Source organism: Gopherus flavomarginatus, chromosome 8 (assembly GCF_025201925.1).
Source record: "Gopherus flavomarginatus isolate rGopFla2 chromosome 8, rGopFla2.mat.asm, whole genome shotgun sequence".
NCBI classification, from domain to species: Eukaryota; Metazoa; Chordata; order Testudines; family Testudinidae; genus Gopherus; species Gopherus flavomarginatus.
The window spans coordinates 37,331,621-37,356,939 of record NC_066624.1 but is presented as its reverse complement, the minus strand read 5'-3'; the positions used below and the strand labels follow the sequence as shown (position 1 = coordinate 37,356,939).

General features: G+C 41.8%; 1 protein-coding gene across 2 annotated transcripts in view; it reads right to left on the bottom strand.

Annotated features, from left to right (window-relative positions):
• DIAPH2 (diaphanous related formin 2) overlaps positions 1-25,319 on the bottom strand; it is an 879,031-nt gene that overhangs the window by 51,205 nt on the left and 802,507 nt on the right. The window contains exon 27 of one of the 2 annotated variants that reach the window (XM_050965013.1): positions 2,545-3,486. The exons of the other annotated variant lie outside the window; for it this stretch is intronic. Coding sequence (XP_050820970.1) covers positions 3,422-3,486 — 65 coding nt within the window. The 3' untranslated portion in view covers positions 2,545-3,421. Of the gene's footprint in view, positions 1-2,544; positions 3,487-25,319 lie in introns of those variants that run through there. 2 annotated transcript variants of the gene reach the window in all.

Here is a 25,319-nt window from a genome sequence, read left to right as displayed (position 1 = left end):
TTTAATTCTATAATTGTTTTTTTTCCTTAATTATATTACCCTTGTATAAAATACACTATTACACTATTTGAACAAAATACATTATGCAAAATTGTATGCAGTGTTGTTGGTCCCAAGATATTGAAGAGAAAGGTAGTTTTCTTTGCATAATGTGAAAAAGAGAAGCTTTCAAGCTTACACAGACCTGAAGAAGACTTAAAGAGAGCTGTGTGTAAGCTCGAAAGCTGGTCTCTCTCACCAACAGAAATTGGTCCAATAAAAGATATTACCTCACCCCCTTGTCGTACTCGGCAAAGTAAACTTGTATTGTATTACTGAGTATGTCTTGAATAAAATATGCGGCCCCATAGCACTCTGGGCACTGCTGAATAAGATACAACTGTGTCTATAAACAGATTCAATGAAAGGAGGCTTTTATGACATGTTTTTATCTAACTGGGGAGTTAATAACAGAACAAGGATGGAGGGAAGGAAGGGGAAGAGAAAAAACACATAACTATGGCGCTAACATCTGAGAATGATCATGTTTCACTTTTAATATAACTGGAATTCAGAAACTGTGCAATAGGGAGTACTTCTTTTTCTCAGTGTACATTTGCTAAGTTACAGTGCAGTGATATCTGGGTTTCAATGAGAGAATAAAATTAAAGACTGGCTGATTAAATGCAGCTTTTACAAGCAACATGCATTTTCATAGAATCACAGAAAATCAGGGTTGGAAGGGACCTCAGGAGGTCATCTAGTCCAACCCCCTGCTCAAAGCTCAATCCACAACTAAATCATCCCAGCCAGGGCTCTGTCAAGTCTGACCTTACAAAGCTTTAAGAAAGGAGATTCCACCACCTCTCTAGGTAACCCATTCCAGTGCTTCGCCACCCTCCTAGTGAAAAAGATTTTCCTGATATCCAACCTAAACCTCCCTCACTGCAACTTGAGACCATTACTCCTTGTTCTGTCATCAGGTACCACTGAGAACAGTCTAGATCCATCCTTTTTGGAACCCCCTTTTCAGGTAGTTGAAAGCAGCTATCAAATCCCCCCTCATTCTTCTCTTCTACACCCTAAACAATCCCAGTTCCCTCAGACTCTCCTAATAAGTCCTATAAGTTTATGCTGCCCTCTGCTGGACTCAGATTTCTAATTTTTCCACATCCTTCTTGTAGTGTGGGGCCCAAAACTGGGCACAGGACGCCAGACGTGACCTCACCAATGTTGAACAGAGGGGAATGATCACATCCCTCGATCTTCTGGCAATGCCCTTACTTATACAACCCAAAATGCCATTAGCCTTCTTGGCAACAAGGGCACACTGTTGACTCATATCCAGCTTCTCGTCCACTGTAATTCCTAGGTCCTTTTCTGCAGAACTAGCCATTCAGTCCCTAGTTTGTAGCAGTGCATGAGATTCTTCCGTCCTAAGTGCAGGACTCTGCACTTGTCCTTGTTGAACATCATCAGATTTCTTTTGGCCCAATCCTCTAATTTGTCTAGGTCCCTCTGTATCCTATCCCTACCCTCCAGCAAATCTACCACTCCTCCCAGTTTAGTGTCATCTGCAAACTTGCTGAGGGTGCAGTCTACGCCATCCTCCAGAACATTAATGAGGGTCTTGAACAAAACCGGCCCGAGGACCAACCCTTGGGGCACTCCGATACCAGCTGTCAACTAGACATGGAGCCATTGATCACTACCTGTTGAGCTGGACGATCTAGCCAGCTTTCTATTCATCTTATAGTCCATTCATCCAGCCCATACGTCTTTAACTTGCTGGCAAGAATACTGTGGAAGACCGTATCAAAAACTTTGCTAAAGTCAAGGAACAACACGTCCATTGTTTTCCCCTCATCCACAGACCCAGTTATCTCCTCATAGAAGGCAATTAGGTTAGTCAGGCATGATTTTCCCTTGGTGAATCCATGCTGACTGTTCCTGATCACTTTCCTCTCCTCTAAGTGCTTCAGAATTGATTCCTTTAGGACCTGCTCCATGATTTTTCCAGGGACTGAGGTGAGGCTGACTGGCCTGTAGTTCCCCAGATTCTCCTTCTTCCCTTTTTTAAAGATGGGCACTACATTAGCCTTTTTCCAGTCATGCGGGACCTCCCCTGATCGCCATGAGTTTTCAAAGATAATGGCCAATGGCTCTGCAGTCACAGCCGCCAACTCCTTTAGCACCTTTGGATGCAATGCATCCGGCCCCATGGATTTGTGCTCGTACAGCTTTTCTAAATAGTCCTGAACCACTTCTTTCCCTACAGAGGGCTGGTCACCTCCTCCCTATGCTGTGCTGCGCAGTGCAGCAGTCTGGGAGCTGACCTTGTTTGTGAAGACAGAAGCAAAAAAAAGCACTGAGTACATTAGCTTTTTCTACATCCTCTGTCACTAGGTTGCCTCCCTCAGGTCCACCTTTCAAAACCAGCTCTAAATCAACTAATAGTGGGTAGCTTGCCTCGATAGGTGGTTTATAGATGAATGCAGTGAGATAGGAATCAAACCACAAAGGGAAACTCAATTGTATTTATCTTCACTTTTGATTTTATTTGAGAGAGGATTTCTGGCTACCACAGTGTCCTCCTCTATTTGTCTCTGTATAATGTACACAAGATATACTTGATTAATGAACTGATTAGCAAGTTCTTTAATTACTTTTCAGTAGTTTTGTTTATTATTGCAGACACAAAAAGAGTCCTTATAGTAGTGATTCTCAACTCTGTGTCTTGGGAAGGAGACACACATTATGGCATTTATCTCTGCAATGAAGGGCTTAGATATTTAAAATAAAAATATGATACAATATAATCACCATATCTTCCAGCTCTGTCTTTGGTAACTAGATAAAATTTGCCAGACTATTAACAGTATTAATAAATTCTGAGGTGATATTATCTAGTTATCAAAGGCAAACAAACAGTTTACGAGCAAACCACAGTAACTACAAAAAAGAGTCAATAACCAAAAGTAATTAAGTTTTTTAGCTATAAATAACAATCCAAAATCACCAATAAGATTCCATCTCTGTATCCATTGATGCAAAAATAGCAGTGAACTTGTTCTCCCTTTAGAAACCACCATTTGTTTTAAAGGTATGGGGGTAACACTTGGAGGAAAAAAAAAAAGAGACATACATTGTCACACATGTTCAGCAATTGCTTTTATGTGCTTTGGTGTGAAATGGCTGTAAGCAAAAGGAGAATCATGCCCTTTGCGAATAGAGGAAAATATCATGAAGATAGTCTCTGATGAAAATAACCACATTCACTGAATGGAGATACCCAAGTAATAGTGCCTGTTTCTAAACATTCTTTTGGACAAACCTTTCTTAAGTTCTAATATGTATTTATTTAGCTATCTGAGGTATAACCACCAATCACTATAGTTTTCTTTTGAGAAAATCTGAACATCTTGAAATAGAAAATGGCATTTCAAGGGATACTGAAGAAAGAGGGAACCTCCCAAGGACACAGGTAAGATTTCTTCCATGGGATTCCTGCAAAAACTTTCATATCAAAGCATTAATTGCCAAACACAAAACATTTCAGTATGACAATTTGACAAAGCCTTTAAAAGAATATGCTGAAGGTAATCTTTTTTGAGGATTTTTGTGGGCATATGTATATGTATTCTAAAGATCAGTAACACATCCATTGAGACAGCTGGTTTCTTTCTTTTATCGTGACTTGGACACATCTGGGTCAGGGAAAATAAAGCTCACTGCGACATGAACTGTTGAAGAGAGTGCTTTTGCTTTCTCCACATAATACTAAAGTGTCAATGTTTGTGCTATATGATGGATATTAGAGAAAGTAACTATAGTTTTTTTAGCCATGAAGTTGCTCACTCACATTACCAAATATCTTAAGTTCTAGCTGCTTTGTCCTAAAATTTCTCCATCTCCAGAATGTTTTGTTTGAACGTGATCTCCTGAGAGACTGGAATGCATATTCTAGTAACAGCTGTCTAGTGTAGATCTCTTATCAGTTCCTGTTAAGGAAAATTTAACATTACATACAGAGGTTGAAGTAAGTGGTGGTTAAAAGTTAACATTTGTAATTCCACATTCAGGAAGGAGAAAGAAAGGGGCACCCAGAGCCCTGGCGTAAGGTGGTTGCAGAGAGTCCTTGAAATTGAGGGAAATTGAGTTTGTGGGGCTGGAGTAAGGCAGAATGGAGGAACACAGTGTGAAATGAGCTCAGCTTACAGAAGCAATTAACTGTGCGACCTTTTTGTTTAAGTGTGTCTCACTTTTTTTGTATCTTGAAACAGTGCTGTCACATCTGGGTCACTGGAAAAACTACAGCAGATTTAAGATTGCACAATGTTTTTCATGTAATTTCTTATATTATCAGGACGGGCTTCTCTGATTTAAAAATATTTCTGCGTGATTTCAAATTGAATGCACACTTCTTATGATACATTGTCCAACTCACCTAACTTCTCCTAAATGTGTCTGGAAGGTAATAGTAAGGTAGCTGGAACCTGGAATGCCCAGTCCAGGTGAGCCCTAGTTTGGTGTAATTAGGAGGGTGGAGCTACCCCTGAGAATCTTAAATGACAGACAACCAAAGACAAGAGGAAGCTGAGAATTTGGAAGCCAGAGACAGAGAATCCAAAGGAAGCAGGGAGTTCACAACCCAGAGTTCAGGAGAAGAGCAGAGCTGGACTGACGGCTTCAGGAAGGGGATGCCTCTGAAGGAGGGAGCGGTCAGGGTTCCCTAGTTGAGCAGCAAGCCACATCAGGCTGGTAAAGTAGAAGACAGTCAGAGGCTCCACTACAGTCTAGACAGGCATGGCCAGATAGGTCTGAAGGCTGACAGCGGCAGTGGGAGATGCCCACTGCTCTCTGAACTGGAAAACTGGAGCCAGAGGGCTAGAAAAGACTGAGGAATGATAGAAGGGTAAGCCTGTTAATGTTTCTGGGTGATAGCTAGAACCAGACCTGAGGATGAAATGGGGCGGAGAAGCACCCGAGCTGGAGGGGCTGGAATGTGTGGTGAGAGATGCTAAAACTGCACCAGAGAGCTGGGATGTGGTGACAGATGCTGGAGCCAAAAGGGGGAGCTGGGGTGTGGCAAGAGACCCCCAAGTGTACATGGTGAGCTGATGAACTGCTGGGACTTTAAAGAGTGAAAGTACTGTTTGGACTGTGCTGGGAAACTCTAGATTTGTCACAAAATGGAAAATTGAGGCAAATACACCGGTTTTTGCAGGGCCTACCTCAGGAGGGCTCCCCAGGCAGCGGATGCTCTGTTACAGTATTAAAAAAAACACACAGTGATGAATTTGCTCTGAGTCCTGTCTGCAACTCCATATCACTGAACAGTAACAGAAGATTATTATTATTATATTATTATTATATATTATATTATTCATCACTGTGGGGTTTTTTTTGATTGTTTTCAAGGCTTTTTTCCCTAAAACATAAAACTTTTAATTTTTGATAGGCAATATTGACAAGTAAGGATGAAGACAGATATTACTGTGAAAGGAGGTTTCCTTTTGTGAAATATTTTTCTAATAAAAATAGATTTATTGAGCTTCTCTGCAAATAGTTTATAACAAAAAGCTAAGTGTCTTGACACTTCTTACTGGGGAACATTAACTGGTCATCTGGTAGTTCTGAACACTCAAAATGAAGGACTAAATGTGAGAAGGGAACAGGAAGTAAATAAGAGTGGAAAAAAGAACAAGTAAAGAAAAAATGAGTATACAGAGATGAAGAGAAGAAAGAAGCAAAGAAGTAGAAAAAGGGAGATAGCAAGTGAGAAATGGTGGGAAAAGGATGAGAAATATATAGGACAGAAGGAGTAAAAGTGATGGGATAGAAAAATGTAAATCTTTCTCTAAGAGGATGAAACATACTTTGTGATTCTATAGCAATGCTCAGGCATCACTTCTGTGCATTAAAGACTCAAAATTCAGCATTCAGATATGGAAACAGAATTCTAATATTCCTTATTCAGTGATAGCAGGGCTTACTTTTCCTGTCTCGGATTACAGGGTCAAACCCTAATTTAAATCTCTCTTGAAACACCAATCTTTCACTTTCAACTCTTTTTAAGTAAATATGACTGGACAGACTGTAAGTGGATGCACATCAAACTGAGTAAGCAGAGGAAAGAAAAATTCTTTTCACGGCTTCTTTACAGTTGGAAGCAGCAGTGGATAATAATATGTTAATTAACATAACATTAAATGTGTTTTCACTCTGCACAGACAAAAATTATTGTATTTAAAATTATGTCATACAGTCACAGTCAGGTGTTGAAATTTAATGCTTTTTATAATAAATCATTTAAGTTACTATAGGTTAACCATAACCAACTGTCAGGATTTTAAACACATCAGGTGATTTCTGGATCATCTGGTGGTCCCCTCTGGCTTCAAACTTGTCTACACTGAGTGACAATGTGTTTAATCTGATATTACTGAACACGTGACATTGTGTTATAACAGCGTAAAGGCGCCCTTATTGGGGAGTTCATATTAAAGGCTAAATTGGGAAAAGAAAGGGATTCATTAATTTTAGATGAAAAGTATGTAGTTTTGTCTCAGCAAGAAGCAACTTTGCCCTAACTGTACTTGTGGAAATATACACAATTTATGTGCATTGCTGCCACACTTTGCTGATACCACCCTCCTCTTTTCTTCTTTTTGACAATCATAGGATGCACAGGTTGGACAGAAGATAAAACAAAGTTCTTTTAAGGATGCACCTTCAATAGGAAAAAGGTGTGTTCTTAACTCAAGCTAATTAACTCAAATTAACTAACAGAAGATAAAATCCTAACAAAGACACGGTAGTTCATAGTTTACATGTGAGTTAGTAGGTCAAGGTAAAACCTAGGGTCTCCCAAATCTTCATCTTAACCTACTAACTCCTGAATCGAGGTCTAAGAAGCCCAGGGGTATGAAAGCAGCCTATTCTATTTTGATTTCAATTCTAATCATAATCCATTTTTGCACAAGTTATTCTCCATTTATTCCTTTTACTATTCCAAATAGAAACCTGTGGTTTCACGCAGTACATAGTGTAAGGTGTCTAAACAATAAATTGTCAACCACCAAGAAGATATGAATTTAGCAAATTGCTTTTAAAAAAAAGGAAAAATTAATGCAAATTGAGAAAGGAAAAAAAAATGCAGACAAGTGGCTTTATGCATGAAGAAGTACAATTTGCATATCTGGGACTTCAAGTAGCTTTTCCAGTGCTTAATGACATAGCTGTGCCATACTAAAACCGCTGGCTCTCATTAGCCTGTGTTATATGACTTAGTATATTTTTCTTTAATTTCTTAAAATGAATGCAAAAATAATCAAATCAACTAGGATGGAAAATAGTTAACTAATAGAGATAACACATCTCTACTTACTTATGAGAACATATAACATTTGTCAAATTCATGTACACTTCTCAGACAAAAAATAGTTTGTTCACTGAAAGGTCAAGTTTCTGTAGTAAATAACCTAATCTTTATCTATTGATATTGTTCCCCCATACCACAATATTTGAATGCTTAACAACCTTTAATATATTTTTCCTCACAACATTTTTGTGGGGTAGGAGATTACTGTTATCTCCATTTTGGAGATGAAAGATTAAGGGAACAGACATACTATGGTAATTGCCCAGGAAGTCTGTGGCAAGGCAAGCAATGGAACTTAGATCTCTAGAATCCCAGGATAGCACCCTAAGCATTGGGCTAGCCTTCCTCTCAAATAATAAGAGTTAAAGAATTCAAATATTAAAAGTATGGAAGTCACAAAGTATTCCTTTTTCTTATATCTCCTATGTTCAGTGATTTACAAGATAAGCATACAGAATTTTGCTTGACATGTATTCAGAAAAAACTTTTACTGTGACCCAAAGGACATACTTTTGAACTTCTTCAATATATAGATAATTAATATGCATATATTCTACTATGGAAATATGTTAATAAGATTTATGTTGAAAGACACACGGCTAAACTTTTATTTCTTTAAATTGCTTGCATACAGTTTAATATTTACCATAACAATCTTAACTTTTAGCTAATGATTGTTTTTGCCCACAAATTGCTTATTTTAAAATGTGCAATACTATACAGTATTTGAAATGTAAATAGACTTCATAAATATTGATATTATAAAATTTCATGTGGATAAAATGAACAATGTAAATACAGTTTATAAATATTGATATTATAAAACTTCAGTAGATAAAATGGACTTCAGTTCATAAAGTGTTCTGTGCACAGACCTATATACTCTGGAAAGACACTGGATAGAAAACTTTATTTGAAAGGTGGCTAAAGTTTTCTATGGTTTTTCATCTTTCTAGGGTGTTTTAGTCTTTATGCACTGTAACTTTTCTGTAGTTCCAAGCAGCTAGCATCTCATGTTCAGCTTATTAGAAGGTAAACACACTCGTTTTGTCTCTCAATTTTAAGTGCCAGAGTTACCTCATGGAAAATTATAAACACTGATATTTGATGAATTGTTTTATTTGCTGGCTTTGATGCACCAGACAGAAGCATGAATAACAAATGATGCTAATAACTTTGTTCTTGTTTTTTAAAGACAGTGTATGCATGAGATTTTCTTTAGCTCTACATCTATTGTGACAAAGTTCCTCCTCTACCTTAGTGGGTCCTGCGCTTATTGGTGGATTTGTTCACCTCAGTGATCTTCTCCTCTTGTGGAACCCACAGGCTGGGTCAGCTCCTCCTGTGTCTGATCAGGAGTTGGGAGATTTGGGGGGAACCCAGACCCGCCCTCTACTCCAGGTTCCAGCCTAGGGCCCTGTGGATCGCAGCTGTCTATAGTGCATCCTGTACCAGCTGCATGACAGCTACAACTCCCTGGGCTACTTCCCCATGGCCTCCTCCAAACACCTTCTTTATCCTCACCCTCCTGGTGTCTGATAACGCTTGTCCTCCTCAATCCTCCAGCAGTACACTGGAGCAACTGCCATTTGGTTACCAGGGTCCTAGGGATTTGTTTAGCCTGGGGCTAACATACCTGTTTCTCAGTACTTTACTGTAGCCATCTGGCCTTGCCCCATCACACTATGTGAACTTTTTACATCAGAGTGATCCACCACAAACAACCCATGAGACACCAGTGCTAGGAATTTTTATTTAAAATGCTTAATTCCTTTCAACTCCTAAACTATTTTAATGATTTACTTCTAACTTTCTAGAAATTAAATCTGTACCTCAACAGTAAATACTAGGACTCTGGCTAGCAAAGCATATCTGTGTTCTTCTCCATCAAAAATCTTATTTTTTTGGTTAACTAATCATGTGAAAATATGGGTTGGCCCATGGATCTTTTGAAGAATTACAGCTCTCTCTGGGGGTCTATGGGTTTGATCCTTTATGTTACTCACAGCATTATCCCTGACCTCCTGCTCTCTATTAGCCTTCCATACTGCCTAGGGTTCAAACTGGTGCTCTCTTAGGCTTTCAGTTAAGTTTGTTCAGCTGTTTACCATTACAAAGCCAATCATACATACACACATCCCAAAGTTTCAAATATCACAGCAAAAATCTCAGTGTCAAAAGTAATTAATATTTAATAAAAATTAAAAGTATGGAATCTAATATTTCTCTGACAGCTGTGACAAAACTTAAGCCTTAGGTACTGTTTATTCTTTCTATTTACAGCAGTGTAAGTATGCATGTATATGTAAAATTACATTTCACATTCTCCAGACATGATCTAATTGGGTGGAAAGCTGATTTTATGTATATATCAATATTAAAGGATGCTGAGCTGGCTTTTTCCCCTCAGAGTACAGTCATACACTTCATGTTTCCACTGGCAAATTATATTTGACATTTAATTTAAAAACTAAGTTACCCTAATCTAAATCTCTAGTACAACAACAGTGATAAAGCAATGAAGCTTTCTATGGGACAAAATGAATTTTTTTAGTTCAAGATAATTTTAGTTACAAGTAATTGAAAATACAATTTAGAATTCATTACTTTGGATGGTTAATTACATCAGAACAGCCATAGTTCCAGTGATGATGAACCAACAAAATGTAATGATTTTCCCTCTAATAACTGTATTAGAATAAATAGAATGAAAAAAAAGTAATGCAAGTGAATATAAGTATTTGACCTACACTAAAAAGAACAAGTGTACATCAACATGTGATTCACTCTACACCCTACACTTTATATCTGTGTGTATGTTCTACCATTTCATAAATGATTGAACTCACCCAGGTATTGGAATTAAGATTTATGGAAGTTTTAACAAAGCAACTTCTATATGACAAATATGTTTTCATTCTTTATAATCTGTCATGCTGGGGCAACAGGCTTTCATTTAACCCTCACCGTACAATGTGTCCATAACTCTTACTATAATACAAAGGGAAATTCAGTATTATGGGCAAAAAAGACAGTTATCTTTTCCATAACTAGTGTTCTTCGAGATGTGTTGCTCATGTCTATTCCACAATAGGTTTGTGTGTTTGCCATGTGCACTGGTGCTGGAAGTTTTTTCCCTTAGCAGTATCTGTAGGGGAGAGCCCCCATGACCCCTGGAGTGGCACATCCATGGTGCAGTATAAGGGGACTGCACGCTCCCCTCACTCTCAGTTTCTTCTTGCCAGGCAACTCCAACAGAGGGGAAGAACGGTGGGATGTGGAATAGACATGAGGAACACACCTCAAAGAACACCAGTTATGGAAAAGGTAATTGTCTTTTCTTCTTCTAGTGATTGCTCATGTGTATTCCACAATAAGTGATTCCAAGCTATGTCTGTTGGAGATGGGAAGAAGTTCACGCTCTCGGGACGGAGAACAGCCCTGCCGAACCCAGCGTCCTCCCTGGTCTGAGAGACAACTGCTTAATGTGAGGTGAACGTGTGAACCGAAGACCACACAGCAGCCCTACAAATGTCCTGAATGGGGACATAGGCCAAAAAAACAGCTGACAAGGCCTGCACCTGAGTCGAGTGCGCCCTCACAATTGGCGGCAGACGATTCCCGCCAGGTTATAACAGGTATGGATGCACGAGGTGATCCACTTGGAGAGTCGCTGAGTGGAGATCGGCCAACCTGTCATGCGCTCAGCCAAGGCGATGAACAGTTGTGAGGACTTTCTGAATGGCTTAGTCCATTCCAGGTAGAAAGCCAGAGCCCATCTCAAATCCAGCATGTGGAGGCAGTGCTCCTCACTGGATGCATGGGGCTTGGGGCAGAGGACCATCAGAAAAATGTCCTGACACAGGTGATAAGTGGAGACCAACTTCGGGAGGGACGAAAGGTGTGGGCAGAGCTGGACCTTTTCATTATGAAAAACCGTGTATGGGGGCTCAGAGGTCAGGACTCTGAGATAAGAGACCTGTCTAGCCGACATGATCGCAACCAGGAAGGCCACCTTCCACGACAGGTGTGACCAGGAGCACGTGGCTAGCGGCTCAAACAGGGGCCTCGTGAGATGGGCCAACACCAGGTTTAGGTCCCACTGCAGGACAGCGGTCCTAACAAATGGGAAGAGGCTATCCAAACCCTTAAGGAATCGGCCAGTCATAGCATGGGAGAATACCGTGTGGCCCTGCACAAGCAGATGGAAGGCCAATATGGCCACCAATTGCACCTTGACTGATGAGGACACCAGGACCTGGGCTCTAAGGTGAAGGAGGCAATCCAGAATAAACTGGATTGGGATGGCCACTGGGAAAATCTGAAAAACTGAGACCACTTTGCCAAGTAGGCTCGGCGCGTGGAGGGCCGTCTGCTTTCTAGGTGGGCGTGCAGAACCCCTTCCGAGCAGGTCCTTTCCTCCCTTCCTAACCATTGAGCAGCCACCCATGAAGTGGAGTGCTGTGAGGTTGGGGTGGAAGAGGCAGCCCTGGTCCTGGGAGAGCAGGATTAGGTGGGATGGCAATGGCCATGGTAGGGCGACCACCAGGCCCATGAGGGTCCCATACCAATGCTGCCTGGGCCATGGCGGGGCAATCAGAAGGACCCAGGCCTTGTCCGTCTTTATCTTTTTCAGGACGTTGATGACCAGCAGGAATGGGGGAAAGGCATAGAGAAACTGGCTTGACCTGGACAGGAGGAAGGCATTGGAGATAGAGCCCCATCCCAGCTCCCCCCCGCTCACCCCAGAGCAGAACCGGGGACAGCGATGGTTCTGCCAAGTTGTGAACAGGTCCACCTAGGGACTTCCTCACATTTGGAAAAGTCTGTGCACCACCTCTGGGTGGAGAGACCACTTGTGCTGAGAGGAGAAATCCCTGTTCAAGTGATCTGCCTGCGCGTTCCAGGTGCCCGGCAGACAGAAGACCTGTAGGCAGATGTCGTGGGCTTTACAAAAGTCCCACAGCCTGAGGGCTTCACGGCAGAGGGCAGGGGATTGGGCCCTGCCTTGTCTGTTGATATAGAACATTGAGGCCATGTTGTCTGTGAGGAACTTGACCACCTTGCCCTCCAGGTATGAGTGGAAGGTCATGCACACCAGCCGTACTGCTCTGAGCTCCTTGACATTTATGTGGAGTGTCAGATCCAGAGCCGACCACAGACTTTGGGTCTGAATGTTCCCCACATGGGCATCCCATCCCAGGTCCGAGGCGTCAGACACCAGTTTCAGCGACAGGCTCCTGCCCCTGAAAGGGACCTCCTGGAGCATGTTTCTCGGGGAGGTGATCACTGGCTCAGACACTGTGAGGACTTTGACCACCCTGTCCCTGGCCTGGGAGAACTCCGAGGCCAAACAGACCTGGAGGGGCCTCATCCTGAGTCTGGCATGACGGACCACATACGTGCACACTGACATGTGACCCAAAAGCCAGAGGCACGCTCTGGCTGTTGTCACTGGAAACCTTGTGACCGTGTCCATGAGCCCCTTCAGGGTCTCAAACCTGTCCAGGAGGGAGGCTCTGGCCGACGAGGCATCCGGGTCTGCCCCGATAAACTCTATGCATTGTACCGGGATTTGGTGTTGTTTACCAACAGGTCCAAAGTGGTACACATGGACAGAAGGAGCGCCACGTGATCCCGCACCTGCGACCGGGAGCTGCCCTTGACCAACCAGTCATCCAGATGGGGGAAGATCTGGACCGCCCAGTGCCTGAGGTAGGCCACCACCATTGACATACATTTCATGAATACCCTGGGGGCAGTGGACAGGCCACATGGGAGGACTATAAATTGGAAGTGTTCCTGTCCCACTGTGAAACGGAGGAACTGTCTGTGCCCCTTGAATATATGAATGTGGAAGTATGTGTCCTGCAGATTGAGGGAGGTGTACCAGTCCAGGGAGGGAATGATGGAGGCCAGGGAGACCAGGTGGAACTAAAGCTTCACCATGTACTGGTTCAGGCCTCGCAGGTCCAAGATGGGCCTGAGTCCCCCTTTGGTCTTCGGGATAAGGAATTAGTGGGAGTAGTACCCCTTGCCTCTGAACTCCCCTGGTACCGCTTCCACCTCTCCTAGGCCCAGGAGCTGCCCAACCTCCTGCTCGAGCAGAGCCTCATGCGAGGGGTCCCCCAGGAGGGATGGGGGTGGGTGGTGGTTGGGCAGGGAGGAAGTAAACTGGAGGGTGCTGAAGACCCATTGATCTGAGGTCAGCTGCGACCACTCCGGGAGGAAAGCACACAACTGATTGGAGAAGGGAAGCTTTATTGAAGGTGGATTCCTGATGAGAACTGTCAGGGCGCCCTGGGTGTCCCGTCAAAACCGCCTTTTCCCCTGTTTGCTTGCCCTTGGAGGACCCAGGCTGGGGGGCAGGCTGAGACTGCCTCTGTGGGTGCCTCTTATAGTCCCACAACTTCTTATAAGCGGCCTTGTATTTCGAATGGGTGGCCTGAACAGGAGTCTGCTGTAGCTTGAACTTAGGTTTAGCCAGAGCTGGAACATAGAAACCCAGAGTCTGGAGAGTCGTGCGGAAGTCTTTCAGGCCATGCAGCTTTGAATCCGTTTGTTCCACAAATAGAGCTTTGCCATCAAATGGGAGGTCCTGCAGGGAGGTCTGCGCCTTGCTGGACAGCCCAGAGAGCAGGAGCCATGACACCCTTTTCATGGACACAGTGTAGGCCATGGACCACATGGCCGTGTCTACTGCATCCGAAGCTGCCTGCAGAGTTGCCCTGGCAGCCACTGTAGCCTCCTCCACCAGCGCTTTGAACTCCTTCCTGTTGCGCTCTTGGAGGGAGTCCTCGAACTTGAGCAGGGAGCCCCACAGATTGAACTCAGACCGGCCCAGGAGAGCCTGGTGGTTCGCCACTTGTAACTGGAAGCTCGAAGATGAATAAATTTTTCTTCCAAATGAGTCCAGCCTCCTTGAATCTTTATTTTTCGGGGTAGGGGCTGGTTGGCCCTGCCGTTCCCTGTGGCTGACTGACTTGACCACCAGGGAGTTAGGAACAGGGTGGGTGTATAAGTATTCATGCCCCTTGGCAGGTACAAAATACTTGTATTCCACTTTCTTAGAGATGGAGGTCAATAAGGCTGGGATTTACCACAGGGCATTTGAAATTTTCACCACCTCTTTGTGGAGAGGCAAGGCCACCCTGCTCGGTGCCAAGAAAGACAGCACACTAAACGTGTAGACCAAGGGCTCCTCCATCTCCTCTGCTTGGAGGTGAAGGCTTGATGCCAACCTTTTTAAGAGTTCTTGGTGGGCCCTAAGGTCCTCCTGCAGGATGGAGGGAGGAGGGGCCGCAATCACCTCATCTGGGGAGGGCGAGGAGGCTGATGAGGTACTTTGTGCATCCACCGGCACTGGAGGGTCAACCACCTGGTCGGTCTCTGGGCACAGTGCTGAGGATGTACGTCCCACCAACTCCTTCCTCAGAGATATGGAGAAGGAGGCCGATAGGCCTTCTGAGGCTCCAGCCATTAAGTGAGCCCTACTAGGGGCTGCATCAGGGGCCATGGTGCCCACCGGTGGAACCAGCTGTTCAGCCTGGTTGGCCTGGCCAGTTGATGGATGACTATGAAGGAAGGCTGAGCTGACATACGACCTGACGCTGTCCCTGGACTGGGAGGAGCAGTGGTACCGGGAGCGATGCTGACCTCGGGACTGCAATCCCAAAGTGGAGGACCGGTACTGTTGGTAACAGCTGCTTTGTGATCGGCTCCGGCAGGCAGATTGTGCCGGCGAGACTGCGAAGGCGGTGCCATGGCAAGGTCCTGGAGCGGGACTCCGAACAGGAATGACATCGATGTTCGTGCCGTGACCGGCTGCAATAGTCCTTCTGAGACAAGGACCTTTGGAGTTGTCTGCCTCAGTCCCATCGGTGTTCGCTCCTTGAGGCACTGTGGTGCTGAGAGTCTTGGTCAGGCGGAACACAACCAGACAGCCTGGTATGTGTTGAGGGAGATCCACGTGACCTTTGACCTGAACGGTTGCTGGGAGGTGAACGGTGTCAGGAACATTCCCTCAACCGAGATGGGGGCAACTGCGGAGATCTCAGCAGCGGCTTGCCTCTGGTGTGTGGGGTCGACATCAGTGGTGCTCCTGGTATCAGCATGGACATAACATCACGGGCCGCCTGCAGGGCCTGCAGTGTGGAGGGCATCCAGACATCCGGAGAGGCCTGCTTTGAATGGGCCGGGCTACTCCGCTCGACTTGAGTTCGAGGCTTAGAGGCTGGTGGGGATCGATGACTGCCCAACATGGGTCTAGCCTCTGTCCCAGGTTTACTCCGGTGCTACAGTGAAGAAGGCCTCTTCCTAGACTTCTTGGCATGCCCCATGGTTGGGGAGTTGTGCTGACTAGTCGATGGTGCCGAAGGGTTGCAGAGCACCGACACCATGGTGCCTGGTGCTGACTCAGCGCACCACATTGGAACCGAGGTCAGCGCTGACTCCATCAGAATAGCCCGGAGCCTAATGTCCCTTTCTCTCTTGGTCCGAGGCTTAAACGACTTGCAAATCTTGCAGTGACGGCTGAGTTGGGTTTCCCCTAAACAGTGCAGACAGCCGGCATGTGGCTCACTCACTGGCATAGATTGTCCACAAGTGTGCACGACTTAAAACTCAGGGGATGCCCCGGCCTGGGCACTCTATCTAAACTAAACTAACTAAACAACTAACTAACTACAGGTACCATATACTGAACAAACAAGCAGTTTGGGAGATGAGCCATAGCAAAGCTGGAACAGAGTAGTTCCCAAGCATCTTCACTGGCGACAAGAAGGAACTGAAGATAGGGGGCACATGTAGTTCCCCTTATATTGCGCCATGGAGGCACCACTCCAGCGGTCACTGGGGTGCTCCCCTAAGGGTACTGCTAGGGGAAAACTTCCAGCACCAGTGCACGTGGCAAGCAACATACCTATTATGGAATACACATGAGCAATCACTCAAAGAAGAATTCTTCCTTCTTTGAGAGCCTCATGATTAATTCCACTGTTTCCTACCTCCAACAGTATGAAAGACATGGAAGCAGCGCTGGGAGTTTCAGTTATGCAAAATTTCGAGCTCAGTATCACTACTATGCGCATCAGCTCAACTCAAGTCTTCTCTTTGGGTCCTTAGACTTCTCCCATTTTGTGTGTCAATTGTATCCTCGGTGCCACTGAACTCACCAGGGGAAAAATCCTTGGTCTATGCCCTTGTGACCAAGACTAAGGGATTGCCTACAATAGGAAAGTTATACCAGGATAAGGTAAGGTGGGGATAGAAACGGATATAGTTACACTGGCATTAAACTCCAAGTAAACACACTTATTCTAATATAAAAATCCCTCCCTCCTTTTTTATTTCCCTCAGTTTAACTTTCGTTGCTTAGGAAAGGATTTAAGCCAAATTGGGGAAAAAAGGCTATTTTACTTGAATAAGAATGTCCCCAGTGGGGCTCATACCAGTATAACTGGTTCCTAAATATTTTCATCTTATGTCATTATAAATTCTGGGCCTTTTGGCATATAGGATATGGAATTTCTCTGCCTCTGGATTAAGGCTTCTACAGTGCCAAAACAGGCAATGCTACATTCTGTCCAACAGCCTAGGTCTGGACATTAATCATTATATTAATATTATACTCCAGTAAAAGTTTATTTGTGATTTTGCTGTTTATCAGAAGTTAATATATTTGAATAACTATTCAGCAAAATTTTGTGGAAATAAAATATTGAGGAAGGAGTATGAATAAGAAAAAATTAAAATATTGCAGGCTATTTTAACTGAATACACAGACTCTTCAGGTACTTAGAGAAAACAGGGCTTGACACTGTGAAAATCCATGCTATGCACAGATACATGTTGCATTGGGTGACTCTTGTCTCTTTTATCTTGCCAATAATGGAACTGGAGCAGAAACTGAATTTTAAATGTTCTCCTGTCCTTCGGCATGAAAGGTTCTATAGAAATATAAAATATCAGTATTAAACATCTTTATAAAGTTGTATGAAATTGAAACAAAATTATTTCCAAACGGTGATGAGAACAATTTCTTACTTTAGAAGTGTAATTTTATTTCACAGGGGTAAAAATATACTTGTTCCCATCTACATTTACTGAATTGTTGTTAAGGATCCTGGTTGTGTGATAAAGATGTTTCTTACTGTTTGTAAAAAAAATAGAATATAAAATTAACTTACAGGGGAAAAGGCTAAAGTCTGCTCACCTTGAAGATGTTTCTTCAGCACATCCTCATCCAGTTAGAGCAAATGTCTGATCCTCACTTATCGCTTAGGACTGAATTTTCTTGTGAGGTGCTATCAACTAAGTTCTGTTAACAACAATCATTCAGTATTATTGTTTTACCAGGCTGGCCTCAGAACGTGGAGTAGGAGGGTCTGAGCCATTGCAGTTTCCACTTAACATCTGAATTGTTGTACAGACCCCAGTTCAATTATGATTAGAACACACTGCTTATGAACTGCAGGTAGACATAGACACTTGAGGATCTGTTAGTGTTTTGCTGTCTGAAGGGCAATGGACAGTGAGATTAAGGCTATGTCTACACTACAAAGATAAGTCGACCTATGTTAGGCTGACTTACAGCCACTGCATTAATTACTGAGGTTGCTGATGTCCACACTACCCTCCTTCTGTTGGTGGTTAGCATCCTCACCAAGAGTGCTTCCACCAACTGAAGAGGGGCGGTGTGGAGGACTGGGACTAGGGTTCTCAGCTTCATGCAGCTCCCCAGGAACTTCTCACCTCTGTGCTCCTAGCCGGGAGGAAGGGGGAAGCCACACGGGGCTTCTCACCTCCAGCTGGGAGATCCATGCCTGGAGTCTGTCTGGCTGCCATGTTCCTGGTGGGGAGCAGCAAGGCTCCCAGCAGGGCTTCTTGCTCTAGTGGAGCCGTGAAATTGACAAGAATGACAATCAAAACCAGATGTAAGGTATGCAGTTTCTACACCAAGGGTAGGCAACCTATGGTACACGTGCTGAAGGTGGCACACAAGTTGATTTTCAGTGGCACTCACACTGCCCGAGTCCTGGCCACCGGCCTGGGGGGGCTCTGCATTTTAAATGAAGCTTCTTAAACATTTAAAAAACCTTATTTACTTTACATACAACAATAGTTTAGTTATATATTATAGACTTATAGAAAGAGACCATTTAAAAACATTAAAATGTATTACTGGCAAGTGAAACCTTAAATTAGAGTGAATAAATGAAGACTTGGCACACCACTTCTGAAAGGTTGCCAACCCTGTTCTACACCAACATAAGCCCTATGCCTCTTGTTGAGGTGGTTTTATTATGTTGGCATAGCAGGGGAGTTACATCAGCAGGAGGAGCATTTCAGCGTGTACACTTCCACTGTTTGTCGACAAAAGCTGACTTTTATTGACAAAACTGTGTAGTGTAGACAAGGACTAAATAACAGTTCTTTTGCTCTGTATATAATTCAATGCTGTACAATGTTCAAAGGACAAAAATGGGTTGAATCCAAATGCTTGCTGCCTAGAGATTCTGGGCATATTTCTTTTACTACAACCCTTGCAAAAGGCCTCTATCAACATATTGTGGCATCCAAGCTTCCTGTTATCATGCATTTGATAATTTTTGACAATAAATAAGATCACACATTTATCTTACCCTTTGTCAATCATTCTGAGTGCACACAGGGCTAGTGTATGTTGTGCCTTTACCATGAGGAAAAAAAAATGCTTCTCAATATGTGACCTTTCAAAACACTCCACTGGGTAAAAAGCACACAGCTGTCTTAACCACCTGAGTGCTGAAAATGTCCACTCAACCCCGAACCATCTGAATTAGGATGGGCATTTTATTTATTTATTTATTTTAAAGGAAAAAGAGAAGAATAAGATGTGAAGTATGCATCTTCAGGCTATATGAAAGTCACTTTGCTGAGACTACACTGTAGGGGTCATTCAGAGAGTAAAAACATATTGCTGCTTTGATGGTGTTTAGAAGCAGGCTGTACGCCATCAAGAACTGAGTATTTACTTTAAAGTAACATCAAACTGTATTTTGATACCTTGACATTCTTAACTTAGGTAGCGTAGCACATTTGATACCTTATGTATGACGGGGCTATGGAGCAAACAAAACTACTAAATAGCGAAAAACTTCGAAACAACATAAATTCTACGTTTAAAACAACAAATGTGGACAAGGATTATGACACTGAACAATTTAAGTAAAAAAAGATCACAATTAAAGATGGAAAGAACCATGTGTATGTCATCTAAAACGGGCCACTCAGACGGCTGTTAATGGAAAAGGGAAGTAACTTTGAAGCTACTGTAATTCACCATCTAACAAATCTGGCCCAAGGGATAAAATTTTAGTGCAATGATCCAACTATGGATTATAGTAACAGAGTTGCAAAATCCTGAAAACAAGGAGTTTATAGTGAAAATGTTGACAAAAACTACATTAGAGCACAGCAAACTCAAACCTGTAAATACCTCTGGGACATTTCAAGCACAGCAGCTGAAATCCTGGAGCCATTTGAATCAATGGGAGTTTTGACATTCACTTTAAATGGGCCAGAATTTCACCCAGAATCATTAAGATACCACTAGACAGAGCAGCAAGGAAAGACAGAAACTTGGAAAAAGATACACATGAATAAAATGTCCTTGAAAATACAACATTTGAGAAACACTTTGAAACTGTAAAATTTTTACAGTTTCTGTTTTTTTAAAGTCTACAGATACATCAAAAATCCTTTTTTATTTCAAAAGCAAGGCTTTATATTTTTAATTCTTTTTTAAAAAGTCCAAGAATAGCAAAGATTAAAGTAATAAATTACATCATGCTGTCTTGACTGATTTCCACAGGTGGGGGGGGAGTTAAAGTTTCTGATTTAATGAATGAAATGTGAACGTGCATAAAATAGATTTTTTTTAAAATATCAAACAATTTGCAACAAAAAAAACTTTAAAATTAAAGCTGTAAGACAGAGACCAACAAAAAAATGATATTGAACTATAAGCTGCCACTTTTCTTAAATCTTTCTACTGTGTTTACGTACTGCAGATCACATAGGATGTAAGATCATGCTTCCTTCTATAATTTCTGCAATATCTATGCAGAATGGAACGAGTTACAGATGAAGCAACATGCTTAAGAGTGAATTATCTTGTTCTTGTTGGTTTGCATAACAATCCTGACAGTACACATGTACTTTTGTTGTTCCTTTTTTAGTTTTCTTCATATGCAAAACTTCAACAGGACATGTTGATAATGGTGCTATGTCCATGGTGCCATATAGGTAAATACTGCTTTGCTAGATGTTCACTAAGCAACCATCGGGCACTGAAGGGGTTAATTTTTTAAAAAGTTATACTACATTTGCTCTTACAAGTAAAAGTTGACCTGAAAGACTGTATAACTACCTCTAACATGCCATATTAATAGAAAACTTTTAAAATGATATAAATATGTATTTAGGGAGTTTTAAGAACCATTAGTAACTACTATTTATTGGTACTTTATCTACCTTCACAGAGGTGTTTGAGGGATAAATTATTTATTAAAATACTTTGAGATCCTCAGATGAAAACTATAATTGAACTGCAAGAGACAGGCCCACGTTTAGATCCCTAACTAAATGTCCTTAACTTGGAAGTGCTTCAAATGTTCATTTCATCTCAAATTTTAAACATTAGTACTGTTCTACTCTATATTAGCCTGAGCTTTCTGGGCAGTGCAGAGTTTAACTTCTTTCAAAGCTCTCAGTGAAGTTTGTTCAATGACTTATTCATCCACAATGACACATCCACTTACCTTTATAGCCATCTAAATTTCAAAAGGTCAAAAGTCCAAGGTAATTGTAAAAGTAATTGGAAATTATGGAATCTGTATGTTTTATGACAAAAGGCCAACTTTACCACAAGTACATAAACTATGTAGGACTAGTTACTATTATTGTTAAGTTATAAAATCCCTTGGAAAAAAAAATGTTCACAACATCACTAGCACAACCTTAACTACAGGGCCCAATGTGCGTTTTCTACTTTAGTGTTCAAGCTCTGGTCTGGTAGAAGCAAACAGCAGAAATGTGTAGGACACCTGTTCCATTTACACTAATAATATCTTACATTTATAGCCAGTAAAAGCTGTTTTATCCCACATGCTGGCAAAATGGGAGTTTCTGGTAAGTGAAAAATGCTGGTTAACTGAGAGAGAGTTTGGGTGTGGGAGGAGGTGGGGGCCACAGGCTCTGGGAGGGAGGTTGGGTGTGGGAGGGGGCACTGGATCTGGAGGGTACTCACATGGCAGATACTTATCTTGGGAGGGTTCCTGTAAGTGGTGACCGGTCCTGGCTGCTCCTAAGTGGAGGCATGGTAGGTGGCTCTGCGCACTGCCCCCGCCCACCTCAAGCGCTGGCTCTGCAGCTCCCATTGGCTGGAAACAGGAAGAGGTGGAGGCACTGCGCAGAGCCGCCTCTCGCACATCTGCCTAGGACCGGACAAGTTACCACTTACGGGGAGCCGCCCGAGGTGTCACCCAGATGCGGAACCCCGCACCTCCTCTTGTGTCCCAAGCATCCTCCCAGAGCCCATGCTCTGCACTCCCCCCCGCCAGTCCAACTGGACTATAAACCGGACTTCCAGTGAAGATCAGAAATGGCAGTTGGTGAAGTGCTGGTTAAAACAACTTTTACTGTAGTATTTTTCATCCCAAAGAATTCCAAGGCATTTTACAAAATTGACATGTAAGTTTAATTTACATAGATGTACTTTTTAGCCACCACTAAAGGTGGTAATACACCTCCAGGTTTTGATGCCATTGAATTTGCTCTTTTTCATTTGCTTTGTTTTTCTCGTATCTTCTAAACAAACAAAGTTAAAGGAAAAATGTGTACTCTGTACATTAGAGCCAATTGTTCTTATGGGTAAATAATTAAGTACAAGTGAAACCTATGAACAATTTTTTCTCTTCAAAAAGTACCTACATATTAGGTTACACATTTTCATACATAAGTAAATTTAGAATGGAAAGTGAAGAATACATCATCTGACACAACAAAGGAATTCAGAAGGGCACCTAGGAGCCCAGGATCTCCCACACATTTACCAAGCCAGTCCTAATCTGCTAAACTTGTGAGATCTAACAACATGACAGCAGAAGTGCAGCAACTACAGTGAAGTGCACAGCAAAGTGGAAAACAAGATGCTCAAACCCTGGAAGCTGCCTGCTTTTCACCCAATAAACTTTTCTTTTCTGAATATGCTCATTAGGACCAAGAGAAAGAGCATGCCCAAAGAATAAAGGAAATAGGGAGCTCAAAACTGCAAAAATCAAGCCAGCAGAAAATTGCTTCACAGCCAAATCTTAAAAAGTATCCCCCTGCCACCTCCATAACCAGCTACATTTAAGAATTTTTAGATATTAAAATGTGTCAAATAAGCAAAAACAAATGAGAGAAGCAGCCTTTCTTTGCATTTAAAAAGCTGACCAAGTGCACCTTTTCTTGAAGATTTTTGTTATATTAAATATAAAATAGTCAGGGAAAGAGCAGGGGAAAAACGGTATCTGAACTGAAGTCAAATAATGATTGGTGGGTGACTTTACTCAAAAAAGTTTATCACTGATGTAGATGAGCGTGGAAAGTTCTAGAACACAAACCAGACTCTTTGCTAGGAAGAACCCATAAAAAAAACCAACAACCTTACTAAAAGGTTCTTAAATAACAGACTAATAATAGCACAATTAAAAACCAACAACCAAACAAAAAGAACTATCATAAGGTGCCTGGTGCCTCCTCTCCTAGACAACATCTGATATGCAGAATTTTTCCCATGTTGACACAGCTGCTATATCCAAAGATATTTGCTATCTTTGCAATATTAATAAGATTTGCAAGCTCGGCACCAATATTTATACACATGCCCTCAGGTGTTGTCTAGAAATGACATTTCTGTACTATATGCCCAGATCTGACTGACAATATGAGAAATTCAAGTGATACTACTGAATCATTACTCCTTCCCTTCTCCTCTATATGAACAATTAAAAGACGCTTGCAGAACTACAAACTTCAGAACTTGTAGCCTAGTCGTAACTTCAGTGCCACACATCTCTGCTCACTTGAATTCTATGTTGTGGAAAAAGGCAAAAAACTTAAGAGTGAAGCCTGTCTTAAGGCTAAAGACAGGCTCAGAAGAATGAGTCTGGAAAATCAGTAAATTAGTTAAAAAAAAGGAAAATTATTAAAGCCAGTGGACTACATGGTCTCTTTCTAACCACCCTGAAAAATTTCCCATCAAAATCCATCTAGCAAACACTTAAACATCACATATGTATAGCAGCAGAATATATCCAACTAGCCACTGTTTTGTGAAAGCTCATACAACTAAAAAAAAATACCCTCTCTCCTTCAGAATAAAATAAGCTGATAATTTTAATGAAGCCAGCCTGGCAGTAAAACCCGGAATTTGGAAAGTTTCCCCTTCCCCACATGATCTTATTCACCAGACTAGGGTCTAGTTTAATCTTTAAAGAGATAGATTGTGTTGGCTTCCATTGTCACTTTAATCCTCAAGCACCTAATGAATGGAGTGAGTTTGGCAAGTAACTCAACACATTTGACTAGCCAGAAATGCTTCAGGGACAGCATTGGGAAAAGGGTAATTAGAATTACCAATATAGGAAGGTGGGAAGGCAAAGTTCTGCATACTGCCCCACTGAGATGGACAATAAATTAAAAGTAGACAGATGATGTGACTTATGCACAGCTTTTGTTTACTCATTTATTTATATTCTCTAGCTTATTAGATATGAAACAGAGCACAGAGCTGCAACTTTGTTTTAGCATTAGTACTGAATACAGACACAAGTCAGTCCAAGCAGCTTTCTGTAACAGAGCAAGAGGTTGACTTCTTAAATGAAAAATAAGTTTTTTTTTGCTGTGTATAAATTTTATCTCCAGTGTTCTGTTATTCTGATGTGCAACACACAGTGATCTATAGATAAATGAGCCTCCTATCCCTAGCTGGAGTGAAATACATCCTGTTTGCTTTAGAGAGAATTTAGTGAAAAACACAGGTTATAGAGTCACTTTTAAAAACAGTATTGTGAAAAAAAAAAAGTCTCAACGTCTACCGAGAAAACCTCTTTTTTGGCAATGACAGGCTGGTGTTATAGCAGGTACTACAGATTGTACAGGGAAAAAGTTTTAGTCTCATTTTCCTCTAGGTTGCTGCCTGAGAAATGTACCATTACCAAAAGGAATGCAAGAGGTCTGGATTAATGAATCAAACCTTAAGAGAAAAAACAATTTGCCGAATAAATTGATGTGATTTTATAACAAAAACAACAAGGCACTGTGTGTGCAGAAAATAAAGCAATCTGGGCAAGTACAAATTGTATCAATGCTTGGACTTAAGAAAACAATTATCCTGCAATTTAAACATTATTTTCTTAAAACATTAGTAAATGGAAGATAAATGGGGACACAAACTCAAAATCATAACAAGAAATGTGGATCATAATAGAAAAGAAAGTGCACTGACAAACCAGATCTACTGCAAGTCAAAATTGAATATCAGCATTTTCCTACAAATTATTTGAAATTTGCAATATGTTGGTACAGGTGTAAAGTCAGCTTTAAACTGCTGTTGGCTCAGAGTTCATCAGATATATCAAGTATAACATTTTGCAACTTCTTGAATATATATGTTTGAATGTTCTGGGATAGAGCAGCTTAAAAAAATACCTCATTTACTGCATTATGCTTCAGTGATCACTATAGAAGAGTTGACCTTTATTAAGTCCTGCGAATGCTCATTCTTTACATGACACCCAAATGTATTCAAAATGATATAGAAGTATTAGATTCTTTATTATAAAACCCAGGATGTTCTTTATAGAAAAGTAGTTACTCAAGAGATTTTAGACCCATTAGAATTTTAAAATACGTAGGCATACAGGCTGTA